The sequence below is a fragment of the Camellia sinensis genome, chromosome 13 (genome assembly GCF_055761805.1).
Source record: "Camellia sinensis isolate YWXY chromosome 13, ASM5576180v1, whole genome shotgun sequence".
Taxonomy (NCBI): domain Eukaryota; kingdom Viridiplantae; phylum Streptophyta; class Magnoliopsida; order Ericales; family Theaceae; genus Camellia; species Camellia sinensis.
Window position 1 is genome coordinate 27362932 of NC_138973.1, and position 19000 is coordinate 27381931.

Below are 19000 nucleotides of genomic sequence, written 5' to 3' on the forward strand. Positions count from 1 at the left end.
ATCCACCCACTGTTTACTAGATTCATATATGGGTTAATCACAGATATGTGATGCTGGTCCCTACATTTTTGTTGTCTCCCTCATATGCCCTTAAGAGGTTATGCTGCTATTTTCAGTTTGGTCCTACTTCTGGTTCGATTGTTACTAAAAAAAAGTGGAGGAAATTCAGTACCAAATGCTTGGCTAAGCTTTATATTCCTCCTCAGAGCATCTTTAATGCTTACTCTTTTTTTCATTAAATGTGAGTAAAGATTTGGGTTAAAAGTTTCATCTGATACCCAGTGTTTCAACGCTAAATTTTTAATTTTTATCAAACAATCGGTCGACCGAGAGGACAACTGGGAGGATGTCCAGGTGGCCATCCGGCCTAGTGTAAATTTTCTTTAAATTTTTTTCAATCTGATCATCCATCAACAGTTACCTGCGAGATTTGATGAATGGTTAAACGTTCTTTTAATTTGATAAAAAAGTAAGGCCCCTACTTTGGTGAAACGGTTAGAATACCGTTTTTACTAAATTTTTATCAAATTTAAATTTGATAAAAGATTTAAGTCAGGGTTAAAAATAGTCTTGCGAGCTAATCTATTCTTAAAAGCCATCTTCCTTGATTGTTGAAGTAATAAAAAATTTCTCCCCGGTAGACTCGACCGATAGGTCTAGAAAAACCTTAAATAAATAAATAATATATGAAAAAGACAGGCACATAATGAGGAGGTGAGGTGGGGCATTTTTCTAAACCAGGGACGCGTCCAGCCCAATTGTGCAAACCGGTTTGGTAGGGTTTTATAGAAATTTATAAGCACACAGTGTTACTAATGAAATTTTCCTTGTTATACTTTTTGAAGTTACCATACTCCCTCATCACGGTACAACAATGAAATTTTCTGTAATCAAAAGAAGAATGAATTTAAGAAGAAGAAAAAAAAAAGAGATTCAAGAATCCTAATACTGTGTTTAACATTGTTTTCTATTTTTTTGTTCTGAAAACAGAAACATGAAATCTGATACTAAAAATTTGTTTTCGAGAATTGCTTTTTGAATTTTTTTTTAATAAAAACACACCCTTCAGGAAACACATCTAAACTATTTTCACAAAAAATGAAACGGTATGAAAATGACTAGTGCTTTTTGAACATTTTGCTGATTTTATTTCCAAAACACTAAAAGTTAAAAATGATAGCAAACAGTACTATTCCAAAATATGGGATCATCATTATTTCCTAATGGCCTATTCAACAACTTTCCCCATCTCCTTATAACATCTAAGAACTCAAAATGCCACATTATTGAAGGGAAAATAAAAATGAAGAAATAACATATCAGTACATGTTTTAAAAATAAATTAGAAATTAATGAATAATGAATAATTTTATCAACATTAATAATAAAAATTTTAAACTTTTCCATGTATTTGTAATGTTTTTATTTATATTTCCACTGATTGCTAATTCCCCCCCAAAAAATGTGGTGCCAAAACAGATTATTTATTTATTTATTTTCCTTCATCAAAATACCTACTCTGCTAAGTAATTGTAGATTGGTATTCTTGGTAGAGTTTGTTTTCTCATTTGCTAATTCAAGTATACAATTTTGTCAACAACAATGATAGGAACTCAAAAAATTTACCCACAAAAAACTTTCTACAGTAGAAATTCACTTCAAGTGTAGGTTATTGTACAATAATTGAATCTAAACCATATACCACTTTTCGGTAATGCTAGAGACTCAGAAAAAATCGGTCAAAGAACTAGTTAGATGAGCATTTAACAGTGGGGATAGGTAGTAGTAGTACAAGAAATACATCATAAAATAAAATAACTTATATGAAGAGAACAGCTTCCAAATCACAACTAAAATCCATTAGAAATATAAATTTTTACTGGCACATTCCAAAGGATTCTATAACCTGTATGTGTATGGGGAAGACTGAAGAGAAACAAATTAACAAGTACTGCAAGAGAGATTGTTCTATCAAGGGTATGATATTAAAACCTTCATGCCTTCCAGTATAGCTGCTTCATTCAAGATTCAATCATATACGTCAATTTCATTGCTATTTTCGATTCAAGCCTTCTCTTTAGAAGGAGATGACATCAAATGATGCAATGTGGTTGCCTGGATGATGGCACTAGGACTCGTTGGGTCCCTGGCATGGAGCGACCCGTGTCGTCTGAGGCCAAGATTCCTATCAACACTGTTTTGCACAATACGCCGCAATGGCCTCGGAAGGTATCGCACTAGCCGTGTCGAGGTTACCAGCAGAACCACACCCAGAATTATGAAAAACCTGCAATAACAGATGGGCAATTGAACAAAATTTTATTTATAGCAAAAATCTTAATTGACTGCAGTCCAAAGCAGTAATAACTCCGGTGGGCAGGAATTTAATTAATTTTACTATTATTTTTTTGAATTTAGACTTTTATTAAATCAGCAAAGAAGAGGTAGGCCGACCATTTCTTGATGCATGATTTTTGCGTTCGTAGTTTAATGAAAGTCTTAATACTAGCATTAGATTATTTAGACCATAGACCTTTACTAATTTAAACTTCAAGACAAAAGTTATTTGAAAATATGCCAGATAAAATTCTCAACATCAGATCAACTAGCACCTACAGTCTCCAATGTCAAATTACAAACATAAAGAAGTGAAAATAATGTATCAGAGGTCAATGGGGCGCAAAATTACAAATCCGTTGAAACATTTTGAAATTGCAGCTGAAATGGGTGTTAGAATACTAATCACAAAGACCGGGAAATCGCCCCCCATCAATTTACCAATACCCTCATCTTTTCTCTTCTCCTTTCTTCAATGTTCTTTCCCTGTAAATCTGGCTAGTAGCCCCGGCTGCCCCCAGCCCCCACCCACTCCCGGAGTAGGGGTGGTGGCCTGAGTTACAAAGATAAAAATTTATATATATATACAAGAAAATAAGGGGGAAGAAGAAGAAGAAGAAGAAGAAGAAGATGAGGGCATTATGATAAATTAAATGGGTGATTCCCTCCTCTTTGTAATTAGTTTTGTTCTTCTCATTTTGAATTGTAATTTCAAAAAAATTCCCACTGATTTGTAAATACCCCATTATACGTTATTTTACCCATAAAGAATCCATGAATAAAAATTGGATTTAGATTCCTCCTGAGAAAGCTACTAGTGGAAACTAGGAGTAAATTTAAAATTACCATCCCAACAAAACTGAAAGGCGAGCCATTGGTGCTGAAGGCAATCGTTCACCCAAAGCAAGCATACCAGCAAGTACACCAGTCACAATTGATGCTACAGCAGCGCATGTGGACACTACAATTGCTCTCCCATGTTTCAAGCCCCGTGTCTGTTTTGAAAGGAATAACACCAGAATTATCACCATGGTTCCCCAAGTAATTGGAATAAAAACGCTATGTGGTGTGGTCTAGTTATATGAAACTCGAAACAGACAATGCTGGTAACTCCATGACAAATATGAGTCACGGTTGGTACATGCCGAACAGGAATTGATGCCAAGTGAAATAGTAAACAAACAAAAAATATGAGTGGTATTTACATTAGATGATGGTCATCGTGAGATGCTTGTAAAACAAGCATGATACCTGGTAAAAAAATCCAGTACCACTACAACAAACACTGATTGAGATGCATGCAGGAACCAGCAACTTGGAGAAGCCCTGCTCCAAGAATACAAACCCCATCTTTGATATGACAGATGCAACCCTGCAATCAGATTTCATCAGAAATCTCACTAGGAAAATGTAAGAAATAATGTATAGAGAAAGAGAGAGAATAAATTGTATGTATTATTATTGATTGATATATTGATGTCAATTACAATGATTCATGATTCCTATATATAGAAGAGGGTGAGTGTGTAGTAGGTAAGGAGTAGGTGAAGTGGAGGTGGTAGTGGTGTAGTGGGTTAGGTTTAGTGGAGTAGGTGAGGTGGTAGTGGTGTAGTGGGTTAGGTTTAGTGGAGTAGGTGAGGTGGTAGTGGTGTAGTGGGTTAGGTTTAGTGGAGTAGGTTTAAGTGGGTAAAGTATGTGGAGAGTAGGTGGATTTTAACAGCCCCCCGCAAACTCAAGGGGGATAGGAACTAACCAACTTGAGTTTGGAGAGAGTAACAAAACAAGAAAATACATAAAAATAAAAAAGGATAGGAGACACTGTATGGTCGTGTCAGACCATTGGTGAAGACACTGGATGGTGGTGTCATAACGTTGTAGAGGACACTGTATGGGGTGTCATAACGGTGTAGAGGACACTGGATGGCGGTGTCAGATCGATGTAGAAGACAGTTTATGGGGTCATGTCGGACCGTTGTAGAAGACAGTTTATGGGGTCATGTCGGACCGTTGTAGAAGACAGTTTATGGGGTCATGTCGGACCGTTGTAGAAGACAGTTTACGGAGTCTCGTCGGACCATTGTAGAAACTAACCGGAATCTATGTCGGGACAGTTTACAGAGTCTTGTCGGACCCATAAAGGAGCTAACCGGAATCAATGTCGGGACAGTTTACAGAGTCTTGTCGGACCCATAAAGGAGCTAACCGGAATCAATGTGGGGACAGTTTACAGAGTCTTGTCGGACCCTTAAAAAGTCGCACCCTCAAAAGGTGTGCCCAATTTTTTCAAAAGGCGTGCCATCAAAAGGCGAGCCCAAGTCATAAAAAGATGTGCCGGACATGATGGCGAGGCACGTGTGTGCCTTGGTTGGCGTGCCCGTTTGTCGGCTGGTGGTAAGAGGCGCGCGATGCGCGTGGCTGCCTCGGCTATAAGACGGAGGCTGAGGCTGAGGCTGAGGCTGAAGCTGAGACAGAAAAACTGAGAGAAACCTCTGAACATTGTCATTCTGAAACACTCGGTAAAGACTTTGTATCCAACCCTTCTCTGAAACATCCGAACAATGGCCTCTTCTTCCCGTTCAGCTACCCAGAATACGGCATCCTCATCCCGAGGTCTACTCACTCTCTTTCCCGACCTCAATGAGTCAACAAGAGAGAAAACGGGTGCGGTGGCACTGGAACCTCAACCAAGCGCCCCGGAGTTTGCTCCGTTGAACTTTCCGATGCGGTCTGTGGAGCAAAGAATGGCAGGGCAGTCGGATGTGGAGGCCAATCAGTATACTTTGAAGGCATGTGTGGAAAGCATGACGGCGGTTACAAATTTGTCGAACCGGCTGCAGAGTAGGACAAATGAGGTGCAGCAGTTAAACGCCCAACTGGCTCTGCTCCAACGCATGTATAAGGATGCGCGAGCAGAGATAAGTGTGCTAAAGGCGGAAAACAAGGAGCTGAAGCGGAAGGCCAGTTTTATGTTCCGATTTGGAGGGCCGCCATATGCTGCAGTGGAGGAGCAGGGAGTAGTGATCATGCCCAGTGGAGTGGGAAACACGGAGGCAACACCGGCAAGGGCCGCCTAAGACGGTGGCAAGAAGAAAAGACCGGCGGAATAGGCGAGAAGAAAAATCCCACTGTTTCGATTTGTGTTGGTTGTGTTTTGTTTTGTTTTGTGTTTTTTTATTTTTATTTTTTTTATTTTTTATGGTGTAAAATGCTGATCGGGGTTGATCCCCGGCATGAAGAAATGACAAGTTTGTAAAATGTTGTTTTTTTTTTTTTTTTTTTTTTTGGGAGTGTTTTGTTGAAAAAATAAAAATAAAAGGAAAGAAAACAAGGGAGAAAGAAAATAGATAAAAAATATTTATAGATGGATTATATGAAAAACATCAGTGCGATTGTTTCAAAATAAAGTGGGGTATTTAAAAAAGAGGAAAAGTGACTTGGAAAAAATAAATAAAAATAAGTGATTTTTGAAATCAAATGGAGGAGAGAGAGGGACAAACCCATGTGATAAAGTGGAGAGAGAGTCGGTGAGTGGGGTGCAAAAGGTGAAGGAGAAATGATGGATTGAAAATGGTTTGGGTCAAAAGTGGACACTGTTAGTGGGGAATATGAGTGCATTGATTATTTGATATAATAATAATAATAATAATAAAAATAAAAAGTTAGAACAGTTGGAGAGAATGAGTGGAGTATGGTAAGGGTTTCATCCAAAGCCAAAATTCCTGCAGCGAATCACTTCGCAAATCCTAGCATGAGCTTTTTCTCTTTCCAGGCTTATTCATGAATTTCCTGGTGATTTCAAGAGCCTCTGGTGGCATTGTGGCAGAGAACACCCCAACCTGGATTTTGGGTGGCAGCAACTGAGAACACCCCAACCTGGATTTTGGGTGGCAGCAACTGGAAAATATCATAGATCTGATTTTTAAAAACCTCGTGACAGCATTTCATCAGCTTCATCCAAGACAAACATTTTGATGTAAACAGGGCGAAGTGATTGTCTCCGCAACATGTCAAACACACGACCAGGAGTACCAACAACAACATGAACCCCACTGGAGAGAATGCGCTGATCTTCGCGCACACTAGTCCCTCCAACACAAGCATGAACCTTCACACTTTGCTGGGCAAGTTCAAGAGTGGGTGGAAGAACCAAAGCTTGGCACTCAACCAAGCTATAATCTAGCTACTGCAGAATTCCAGAGCAGAATGTTGCAGTGTTTCCAGTTCCAGACTGTCTCGTCATATGAGGTGAAGAATTCTTCTCCATCAGCCTCACACATGACTACAGTTGCACAAATCTTTGTTGATTTTATCAGCGGAATAGGTTGAGGTCCGGCGGGCGGCTAAGGTGAGGTTGCCGCCCGCCGGGGAAGCGAAAATACTAGGTTTTAAACCAGCTCTGATACCATGTAAGAAATAATGTATAGAGAAAGAGAGAGAATAAATTGTATGTATTATTATTGATTGATATATTGATGTCAATTACAATGATTCATGATTCCTATATATAGAAGAGGGTGAGTGTGTAGTAGGTAAGGAGTAGGTGAAGTGGAGGTGGTAGTGGTGTAGTGGGTTAGGTTTAGTGGAGTAGGTGAGGTGGTAGTGGTGTAGTGGGTTAGGTTTAGTGGAGTAGGTGAGGTGGTAGTGGTGTAGTGGGTTAGGTTTAGTGGAGTAGGTTTAAGTGGGTGAAGTATGTGGAGAGTAGGTGGATTTTAACAGAAAATAAAATGCAAACCAAATCTGACAAAACCACAAACAAATAGAACTGCTTGTACAAATAATAGCCAGCAACAGCCATTTTCTGTACATGTTCAATTCCGAATAAAGTACCAACAGTTACAAACAAATTAAAGGTATTTGCTTTACAACAAGAAACCTATTCATCAAGTGTTTCCTGCCATCTCACTGGATGAATCTATACATCTACTTAAAAAGAAGAGGCATTCCAACTAAAGGGAAGACCAAACACCACTGCTTCCCTGCAATTTCTTTTTGTTTTTTTTTTGTGTGACAATTTTATTTAGATTATGGGTGTCAGATGCAATTTCATTCAGAGCAATTTTAGTCACTCAAAAAGATGCTTCACAAAAAATCACCTGGCATTAACGCCTCCCAGGAATTCACCTTGGTAAACCGACGTAGTAAACTTCAGCATCTGGCAACTCATTTTAACTTCAATTCACGAATCAAATTATGCTATTTAGCTATGTAAAAGTTCCCCGTCAATTGAAGTTTTACATAGCTAAATATGAGAAATGTAAACTTCAGCATCTGGCAACTCATTTTAACTTCAAATGATGCAATGCTACCAGTCAGTTGTATTACCAAATATGAGAAATGTTATATCCAACACCAACCGGAACTGATCCTGGCGTCTCCCTCATTGTTATTCAATTGTGTACTAAATTTCTAACTTCACTCTTGATTAAGTAAACAATTTTTTTCAAAAAAAAAAAAATGAAAAAAAAAGAGGTATTGGATAAGAAGTCTAGAAGGAGAAAGCCACCAGTCCTGCAGACAAAGGGTTAATTACACTTTTATCTCCCCTCAACTATCAATGAATATTGCTTTACCACATCAACTTCAATACTGTACATTGAGAACCATTAACTATGAAAAATGGTACAAATACCCTTCTTTTGGAAGGGTGGAAGTGAAGCAATTTTTATAGTTGAGGGATCCAAATGTGTGGTTTTAAAGTTATGGGGGTAAAGTAATATTCAGTGATAGATCAGGGGGAAAAAGTGTAAAGAAGACTGATAGAAGCAATATCTAGTCCTTCATGCCATCTGTCCACAAGTAATTTTCCACAAGGACTTCACACTAGCACTCCTTTTGGTAATACGCCAAACAATTAGGTAGCCCAACTGAAAAGCCCAATTGAAAAACTAAGTCCTTTTATGATACATGTGAAATCTCCTTCTGAACAAAAAGGTCCACACAGTATCCTACTTTCCCACAATGACCTGTTTTGAGTCTTTCAGACTTCTTCCAGTTACTAGGAAAGCAGTTATAACATGGCTCTTGTCATGGTGTCCAACCATCATGTCTCCCAAATAACAGTGGGTGTTTTACTCGTGTATTGTGTAGTGGTAGCATTTTGCATCATCAAATTATTCCTTCTAGAATTTCCAATTCTTTTTTTATTTTTTTTCCCTCGTCTCTTAAAAGATTGTATCCATGTCAGGTTTTGCCAACAGCAGTATTATTAGTGCAATTAACCCAAAAGATGGAAGAAAGTATTAACATGCTCAAAAATTTTCAAGTAAAACCACATAGAGAGACAGTACCCAAACAAAATGCCTGATTCCAAGCCATAAATAATTTCCTCAACAACTTCAGATTGCATCTGCAAGGAAAATGCACATCACAACATAGAAGGGGAAATCCCAAGCTGACGCTTTGTAGTTTGATAAAACAATACATAATATTAGGAAGAAAAAAAATACCATCTCTTGTTCTCTTCGGTGACGTCTGTAGATGCGAAGCCATCCGTTAAGTAGTACCTACAGTCATGAGATTTCTGTTAATGCCTGAATCATATCGACAAATTTAAGAAACAATTTCTTTAACAAAACCCTAATAGCAGTGATAAGACAAACAAAATATAGCACTGGTGGAAAACCATACAGCATAAATATATCACACAAATAGGAAAAGAAGGGCAGTAACAATCTAGAAAACTAAATCAGTAACAGAAACAGGGAATTCACAATCTACTGCATCTTCCAGCAAATCAGCCCATTTAGAGCCAAAAAAATAAGGCTCAAAATAGAAGGGATTACTATTTTGTAAGTGACAACAACTAACCCTTCATAAGAACTCAGCATTTTTTTTTAATGCTAGCAATGTAGTACTGTACTTGATTTTTAAATGAACTAGGTATAATTACTCATCCATAATACACATTACATCATAACAAATGATCAAAATTTGTAGTTTCATCCATGTTTTGTAGCAGTTCTTTCTTTCCTGGGTAGTTCCGTAAGTGATAGTTCCGTAAGTGAAGGCAGTACAATTTGTATCCGTTAGGCAAATCTAAAATAAGTGTCATCGTAAAGGGCAAGCAGTTAAATATGAATACTAATTTTTAGTTTCACAAACACAATTAAGCACTCACATTCAAAATTCACTATAATCTTAAATCGGAAAAGCAATTATTAATATTTAATTTGGTATTGCTCAGCAGCACAATTCCATGAGATCCATATGTCAGAGGCTTACTCAAGGTTTTATAAAGCAGCCGCAACCGTTACGTAATGCCATTACGTAACAGTTTTGGCGGTTACCACCACCCGTTATGGCCGCTTTTGCAGTGTGATTGAGATTCACAGGTGTGTCGGCCGAAGCGGCTGCCATAGCGGTCGTAACGACCTGTTACGCACCGTTACGTAACGGTTCCAAACTGTTTCTTTCGAAAAAACACACAAAAAAAAGCTAAAAATGGGTGAAGAGGGATAGAGAGAAGAGGGAAGATAAAGAGAGAAAATAGAGGAGCAAGAGATAGAGAGAGAGAGAGAGAAGAGGGAAGATGAAGAACATGTTATTGATTTGTTGAAACTATAAGACCTATACTATTCTATTCAGCTGCTACCACTAAACCATTTTGTTTGTGTGTGTCTATCAATATATTGTTTGAAAATAATAATAATAATAAGTGTGGTCATTATCTATTTGGCTTGGTTAAAATATGTATATGTATATATATATATTTAGGCTCTTATTTATTCTCTTACTTTTATCATTATTTATCTTATATATAATAGTTAGTGATTAATTTTTTGTAAAATATAAAGTCATTAATTATTAAAATAAAATATAAAAAACTCAGTTTATAGTGATTTAAAAATATGAAATATATTGGATCATACTTAAAAATTTATAAAAATTGATCAATATTTATTTTTAACCCAATAAATATGATCATGGAAAAAAAATATGCGTATCGGTAAGTTTTTTTCAAATTGTACGAAAAATAAAAAAATTCACAGTTCCGCTTACCGCAACCGTTACACTACGGCCTTTACACCCCACAACCACAACCGCAACCGCGTCACCACCACCGTTACGGCGACCGCAACCGTTTTTCTGAACCTTGGGCTTACTTGACACCTAGACATTAGTCATTTTGCAACCCAACCTAATACCAAGGTAACACTGCTTTACACACATAGCTGTAAGGCAGTATTCTATGCAATGCAGCAAGGATAAATGCAATGGCATCAATAGAATTTCATATATAGATACATGCACCTATGTATAATTCAGACAGCAAAAGCATGTTCTCATATACCAATCAGTAATACTTTACAAACAGATTCTTGCACATAATTTCCATACAAAATGATGTGGCAGTTTGTGGTCCTTTAATTTCAAACCAGAACACTAACAATCATGAATCATAATTTCAAAAATACCTCAACCACATCATTTTGGACGGATTTTCCTATACTAAAATTAGATGGTGCATAGAATAGAATACCTACAAACAAGAATGCAACAACAAACGCCAGCCAAGGTAAATGGGCAATAGATATTGAAGAAGCCTGTTGTTCCTCCCCTCCAGCCCCAACTCCTGCACATAGAAAGATTATTACTAATTGTACCTTAAAATTGGCCTAATGAAAATCAAAACTAATTATGAGACACCTCAAAGTGTCAAGTTTTAGAAACCAGCTGAAAAATTCTTTCAACCAATTACTTGGCAATTGTATAACAAAACCCAGAACCTTCTGTATAAGAAAATAGGGAAATTGCAGGAGACATGGTTTTCACAATTCAACCTTATCAATCTCAGATTCTCAGTAGTTAGGCCATATTTCAGTTAAGAGGTGGTATCCAATTCCCAAATTTCTGAACCATCTCAACTATCACACGTAATCAGAAATAGATGGAAAATCTAAATAGTAAACTGAAATTGTACATACGATGTGCTCTTTTGAGGAAACAGTTATGAGGCAATAGTCCCAAAATTCAAAGCACTGGCATAAAAAAGGCACTTTACCAAGCCAAGAGGACCATTAGAGAAAAACTGTCATTTTTTATTTTTATATATCTTTGATTTAATTTTCAAAAATTCTGAATACATGCATTGAAGAAGAGAAGAACAGCCTCGATTGGAAAGCCCGCCATAGAGTAGTTTTAGAAACTTGGTTGCACAAAGAAATTAAACATGAGAGGAAAAAAAAAAGGAGTAAAAAAGGACAAGCTATTATGAGCTATAATGTAGTGACACCCATAACATCAGAAGCATAGAAGACAGTGGCACATATGCATTTCTGCATTCTCATCCAAAGTGCCAAAAAATTGTCTAACTAATACGAAGTGATCAAAATCTGCTTAAACTAAGGGAAGAAACTATTATCAATCATAAGATAATCAAATGCTTTCATGACACAGTTTTGATCATTCAAGTACATGTATGCCAGCATAGACCATTCTGGTTCAAGCCTTATTACGCTAAACTGAGATTATTTTACTTAAAATGTAATTTCACTGTTGCTCCCATTTTGTCCAAGCATGCTCTTCTAATTAAAATAATCAATACCAAGAAAATATGAAAATTTCAGAAGATAATTGTAAAGATCCGGTACCTATGGTACCAATTCCAGCCAAAGCTATCCCCACCCAGTCAATAATATTCATCCTTTCCTTCAGGTAAAAATGCGAAAAGACAGAAAGAATAGCAAGTCCGCAGCCAGAAACCGGTTGGATGACAGATACCTGTGGTACACTGGAGATTAACAAGGAAATATATAGGTACATAATCAACAGCATCATCAACTGCTCACTATGTGGAAAGCAATTTCATCCACAAGGAAATGTAAATTGTGCATCTATTTTTTTCAAAATCTATCGTGCCTGCATTATTTAAATAAGTAGTTTACTACAGAATTGATTATGCATAAATTTACAGATACTTGATCCGACATAGAACAAAATATTCATAACATTGCCAATATAAGTCTCCATATTTTTAGAACACTGATAGCATTTTCTCAAGATCTTATACACCACTTCATTGCCACTACAAGTTTCCACAGATTTTAAAAAAAAAAAGTAGCAGTAGTTACATCCTCAATATAATCTCCATGCATTTGGGAGCTTAATGAACCTTTTTATCAATAGATAAGAACCTTGATCCCAAGAATCTTGCAATGTTTTTTGTATTTTATTTGTATGAGAAAAACTTTTAACATAAGAAGGCAAAGAAGAAAGAGGAGCTTTAAGCTTGAAACCTCCAGCATGACTTTGTATTTGTAGTTCAAGAATTTAACAGGGCTACAATTCAAATTCAAAACATAGTCAACTCCTTGTGCCTTTTCCAATTCAAAACCATGGTTCCCCTAATGAAGCACCTAACGAGGCCTAGGTAACAGAAAAGAATTAACCTTAACTTGCAGTAACACAATAACTTAAAAAATCCTTTTCAAAGCATTCTCAATAAACAATTTAAAATCTTGGTCATACAAATATACCGTACAAACCCCAATGAAAGTATTTTTCAACAAATAAGAGTTAAAAATAGAAACAAGTATGCCATAATATATAAGAGATCATTTGAACATTAATTGAAGTATGCAATGCTTGCTGATGCTGAACTTACGGGAGCTTGAGATAATGCTTGCAACATCAACGCGGCTCCAAACATGTCCATTAGAAAACCTATGATCCATGCTTTATTGAAAGCATATGCTCTTATCACCTACAAACACAAAACAATAAAAACATTTGCTCAATTAGGTTCCACAAGAGAGAAAATTTTGGTCATTCAAAACATTAAGAGCCTGTTTGGTATCCAAGAATGGAATAAAGTGGGAATGAAATGAGAGTGAGGCTGAAATATAAAGTTGAATGGAATGCAATGTCCATTCTCATTCCATTGTTTTGGTTGCCAATGTGGAATGACGTAGGCATGGAATGACAATTCACGCTCTCATGTTTGATTATGTCCATTAAACTAGTGAAATGGAATGCTTTTTTTTTAAATCAAACCAACCAATCTAAATATTTGTCAATCATAATAGTGTAGATAGTTGTAGAAGTGGTGGTGGTTGTGGTGGCGATGTGTCAACAATACTAGAATGGTAGTGGTGGTAGTGGTGGCAATAGTGGTAATTGGGTGGTTGTTGTAGTGGTGGTGGCAGTGGTAGGGTGGTGGTTGTGACGGTGTTGATGATGGCCTGATGGGGGGTAGCAATGGCGGTGGTTGTGGTGATAATGGTAGTAGGATGGTGGTGGTAGAGTGGTAGTTATAGCATCGATGGTGGTAGTGGCGATAGTGGTGGTCCTAGGAGGATGGTGGTGGTGGTGGTAGAGTGGTAATTGTCGTGGTGGTAACAATGGTGGTCATGGGGGTAGCTGTGTTGGTGGTGGTACTAGGTGGCGGCATGGCGGCTACAGTGGAAGGGGGGTGGTGGTAGCAAAAGGGGATGGTGGTAAGGGATGACCAACAAACACAGTTTAAAGGTGATTCCATGAGGGAATGAAATGGACATTCCTTAACTTGGCAAAAGAAATAGGTATTCCCACTTACATGAAACATAACCAAACAAGGGAGATGTGGAATACATAGCTAAAATGGGCATTCCATTCCAGCTCATTCCGTCATACAAAAAGTACAGTTTGTTTGAGAATGAGTTGCTAACTTGGTAGGTGGAAAACATATACTACACCTTAAGGCTATCACTATCTGTCACATGTTAGAAAACACCAATTAATCCCTTAAAAACAATATGTCAATTTATTTGCAACATTTTTATCATTGTTGTGTTGTAAAATTCTAAAATTTATATCTTCAATTATTTTTTGTTAAAATTGCTCCACGGATATAAAACCTCAAAAAAGATTACCCTCACACGCAAAATACTTGAAGGTAAGCTAAAAAGTATGGACACTTCTAAAAAGGTTCTATATCTGTGTCGAGCACATGTTGGACACCGACATATGTCAAAATGTATATTGTTTTATTTATTTATTTTTATTTTTTGGAACCTGACACATTTTGAACACTTGAGGGGGAACACACCGTGTCCTCCATCACTGACACACATGAAACACATTGCAAATTTGAAGAAATAACTTAGGATTTAATAATAAAATAAAAATAATGTGAATTTATAACTATTAATCCCTCCTTTAAATTTTAATTGAAGGAATTCTAAAGTCCAAGCTCCGCAATTTGTTTATGAATAAAGCTTTCTAAAATAGACTCATAAATTTATTTGTAGTGTAAAAACTCAAGAAATAGTTATCATTTTCATGTATACATATAAAAGATACATTTATTTGGTGTCATGTCTTTGCAGTGCCATGTCTTGAATTTTTTGAAAATCAGTATGTCGGTGTGTTGGGTATTGTGTCATATCTGTATACCCCTTCTTAGAAGCCTAAGGTTATTGAGAAAAATCAAGTATTCATTTGAACATATCGTAATTCAATATAACAATGTGGCTACAGATTGTAATCTAGAAGATGATATGAAATGGACTCCTTGCATGCACAACCAAGCAACCACAAGTCTTTCCAACTGAATTTTTTTTTATGTAGATCCAACAACATCAATCCCCAACCAATGAACCTCCAATTTCAATAAATCAACCAATTTTTTTCAAAAAAAATAAAAATAAAAAGCTGTTTCACGCCACCTACATAAACTAATTCAATGATGCAACGTCTTAACACATCAAACCATTGAACAGTGCTGTTGAATCAATGAATCTAATTGTTTGCTGGATTGAATTCGCAGAAACATTCCGATTAACAAAGAATTCGAAATGAATTAATACAGACAATCCAAAAACAAAATTGAAATCGAGAGCTTAGGCATGAATCCGAAGTGTATGTAAATGTATATAAGGATGTAGATATGGAGATATAGATAGGGAGAGAGAGAGAGAGAGGAGAAGAGACGTGCCTTGAGCTTGAAAGAGAGAGGGGGTAGAATGACGGTGCCCTTTTTCTGGAGGACTTTGCCGATGTTGTTGCCGGCGGTGGCCGCAATCGTTAGGCAGATCGATTCCCACATCTCTTCTCTCTCTCTCTCTCTCTCTCTGTCTATACAAACATATATGTATGTATGTATGTATGTATGTATGTATATACAAGCAATGAATTGTGTATGTCTCTGTCCGCAGGATCAACTACTTCCTCCTGGCTCTGGTTTTGCCTCTCTCTCTCTTCCCCTCCGAATTTACGTTTTTGTTTTCTAGGCCGAGATAATTTCTCTCATAAATGAAGGAAATTGAGAAAAAAATAAAAATGTTATTTTGACTAATTAATTAATTTATTTAATTTGTTTTCTAAAATAATATAATCAATACTGAAGTAAAAAGATTAAGCGAAAACTGTTTGTATCGGACTCGTCTAAAAAATCCTTCCTCAATTGAGATGTTATCAAAAAAAATTTAATATTATATCCACACTCAAAATTTAAACAACAGATAAAAAAAAATTTCTACCAAAGATTTTTTTTTAAGTAAAATTGCACTTAGAATAATATGTATGCAACTCAAACCCTTCCTAAGATAATTTTTTTAATTATCTTATGTTATAACTTATGTGAATTATTTACAATTCATGTAGACGCTCTATGAATTATGAATCTAATCAAATCCGATCCAATTTTTAATAAATATTTTTTTCTGTTAAAAAATCAGATAAATCAAAAAATAATTACAAATCAATAAATTAGTGTCCGGTGGAAATGAAAATTATGCCCCCATATTTCATTTATATGATTTTTTTTACTTTCTCACTTACTCTACTTTTATTGACATATAAGTGATAAATAATTAAACTACTACCGTTTTACCAAACAACAATGATAGAGACCACTAATTTTGGAGCTCTAAAAAGACCACTAATGACATGACACTCAATAAAAAAAGAAAAAAAATATAACACCAAGGCCAAAACGTCAAATCATTCATGGTGGGATCCACTGTCACATCATTAGTGGTAGCACTAATTAGTACTCTCACTCATTTTCCTTTACCAAAAAAGGTTTAAAAAAAATAAAATGAAATAATTAAAAGCAAAACAAATTCGTTTATAGTTTTCTTTTGTCTTTTTTTCTTTTTTCTTTTTTTCTTTTTTTATAAATAACTTGGAAGAAAAATAGAGTTGAATCTATAACCTTCTATAGAGATGTTCTCATTATTGATTTGATTTTAGTGTACATTTTTTGCTATATTTAAGATCAATACGTATTTGCTTTAGCATAAAAATTGTAATCTTGCATTTCTCATTTTATACCTTATTTGTTTTTTATGTCTAAATTTAATTCTTATTCCATATTTTGTAAAAGTATTAATTTCACTGTCTCAACATCTCTCTAATTTTTCTTATCCCATCAACAAAAAGGATAGGGATAAAACACTATTAATCTAGTCGTGTTCCATTTGCTCTTCTTTTTTCCTGTTATTAGTTTATTTGTTTTTAACTTTCATGCTATTGAAAAAAAAAAAAAAAAAACCACCAATGTCTTGCCTCATCGGAAGTTTCTGAACCTAAATATCACATAATACTAACAACAAATTTTGCTAGCATTTTCCTTCTTCACTTTGCTTTTAATTGTTTTTTACAATCCAATTGTTGTGATTACCAAGATGGAACAATACTCAACTTTGAAGGTGTAACCTAACTTCATTGCTAAAGTTTCTTAATATATTATTAAAAAATTAAAATAATTTCACCGTGACTCAAATTTGGAAGCATTAATGCTGTGTTTGGTTAGGAAATTTGAGAAGAGATTTAGAAAGTAAAAGGAGAAACGTAGGTGAAATGTGAATAAAATATACTTATATTTGACATAATTTCACACACTTTTTCCCTTTTATTTTTTAAAGGGAAATTTGGCTATAAACCCCTTTATCTTCCTTTCATTGTTAAAAGGATTAAGAAAAAAATTATACTTTCTAAACTCCCTCATAATTATAAAGTCTTGCATAAAGGACAAAATTTATTATTTAAATATTTTATTAGACTATTATACCCTCAACTAAATCTTCCTACTTTCTCCATCCACTTTTCTCCCCACATTCTTTGTCTCTCTCCTCCCCTCTCTCCCTTCTCTAACTCCTTCAAGCTTCAGATCTGGAAGCTCAGCTAGCGCCTCTGGAACTCCTGCGTCAACCTCGCCAACGCCACCGGCGTCCAATCCTCTTCCGCCGCTCCCTCCGGCGAACATGCCAAGCTCCGCTACGTCTCCGCTGATTTACTCTTCCTATGTATATGTGTATGTATGTATGTATTTATATATATGTGTGTGCATATATGTATGTATATATGACTCATACATACATGTGTATATGCATATATATTCGTAAGTGAGTGTATGTATGTATATTATGCGAAGGCTATGAAGGCGATTGTCGCCGGACTCTAGCTATAGATATACACATATTTATATATATAGAGAGAGAGGCAGATATGTTGATGTACGATTACCATTTCCACCGATTTGAGGTTCAATACCGATCTAGGGTTCTAGATCAACACTGTCGCGACACTCTAGGAGGCGACAAAGGCATGTTTGGTGGAGTTGTTTTGTTATACATATTTTTTTTAAAACAGATCTGAGTTTTGAATATATATTTGTATATATATATATATATATATTTGTGTATAAATGTTGTTGAACACATGTATTCTTTGAAATCAAAAGATAAAGAGAGATTTGGATGTTTTTGTTTAGTTTTTGATTTGTGTGTTTTGTGGTTATATATCCTTGTAATATAGATTTGTGTTTTTATTAGTTTTTGAATTGATTTGTTCATACTCAACCTGTTCAATGGATGATCGATCTATTAAAATGGATGATCTATTCAATTTCTCTCTCTTTCTCTCTCTTTGATAAGAATCTGTCTAATAAGAATTTCACACAGAAATTTTACTAACCAGAGTAAAGTTTACTCTGAATCAGAGTAAAATTTTACTCTGGTTAAAAACATGTTGATTTGCTTAAAAATATAAAATTTTACTTTGAATTATAGTAAACTTTACTCTGAAATTTTATTTTGGGTAAAAACATGTTGATTTGCTTAATAATATAAAATTTTACTTTGAATTATTTACTCTGATTTAGAGTAAAATTTTACTCTGAATAAGAGTAATGTTTACTGTGATTCAAAGTAAAATTTTACTCTGAAATACACTGTGAAGATGGCTTAATAAGAGAGCTGATAGATATGAGGGTAATATAGTAAAAGAAATAAATTTTAAAATATTAGAGGGTTTTAAAAGTACCTATATAATTCTTGTCATTTTCAAAGACAAATTAAATAGGGAGGAGTCTATCACCAAATCCCCATTTGTTAAATCTTTTCTCAAATCTCTCAACTAAACAAAATATAAGTATTGTTCCGCAACGTCTATCCAAAATTATATAACAGATAACTTTTGAACCTCACGTATCAAATTTGACTTGCCATTAACACAACATCAATGAGAATTAGAGTTTGTCCACATCCTTCCATCTTTATTTCCTAAACTAGTTGAGTTTAGGTCTCTCCCCAATAGTTTAATTTGAGTTAATTAACAAAAAAATTAGGTTAATCTCTATTGAAAGAGACACAGTATACTAATCTTTTACGCCCCTTTTAATTAATTAATGTGCATGACATTGCCCATTTATCTGTCTGATGATGGTTTTGGGGTTGGATGT

At 35.4% G+C, this 19000-nt stretch overlaps 1 protein-coding gene across 1 annotated transcript; it reads right to left on the reverse strand.

Moving 5' to 3' along the window:
• Positions 1-1735: 1735 nt before the first annotated feature.
• Positions 1736-16811, reverse strand: LOC114309650 (magnesium transporter, putative (DUF803)). The gene is made up of 9 exons (XM_082903798.1): positions 15251-16811; positions 12941-13039; positions 11928-12057; positions 10821-10909; positions 8784-8840; positions 8625-8683; positions 3589-3709; positions 3184-3332; positions 1736-2287 (listed from the first exon to the last, which is right to left on the reverse strand). The coding sequence occupies exons 1-9, from the start codon at positions 15359-15361 to the stop codon at positions 2065-2067; spliced, it is 1038 nt and encodes a 345-aa protein (XP_082759924.1). The 5' UTR covers positions 15362-16811; the 3' UTR covers positions 1736-2064.
• Between the last annotated feature and the right edge of the window lie 2189 nt (positions 16812-19000).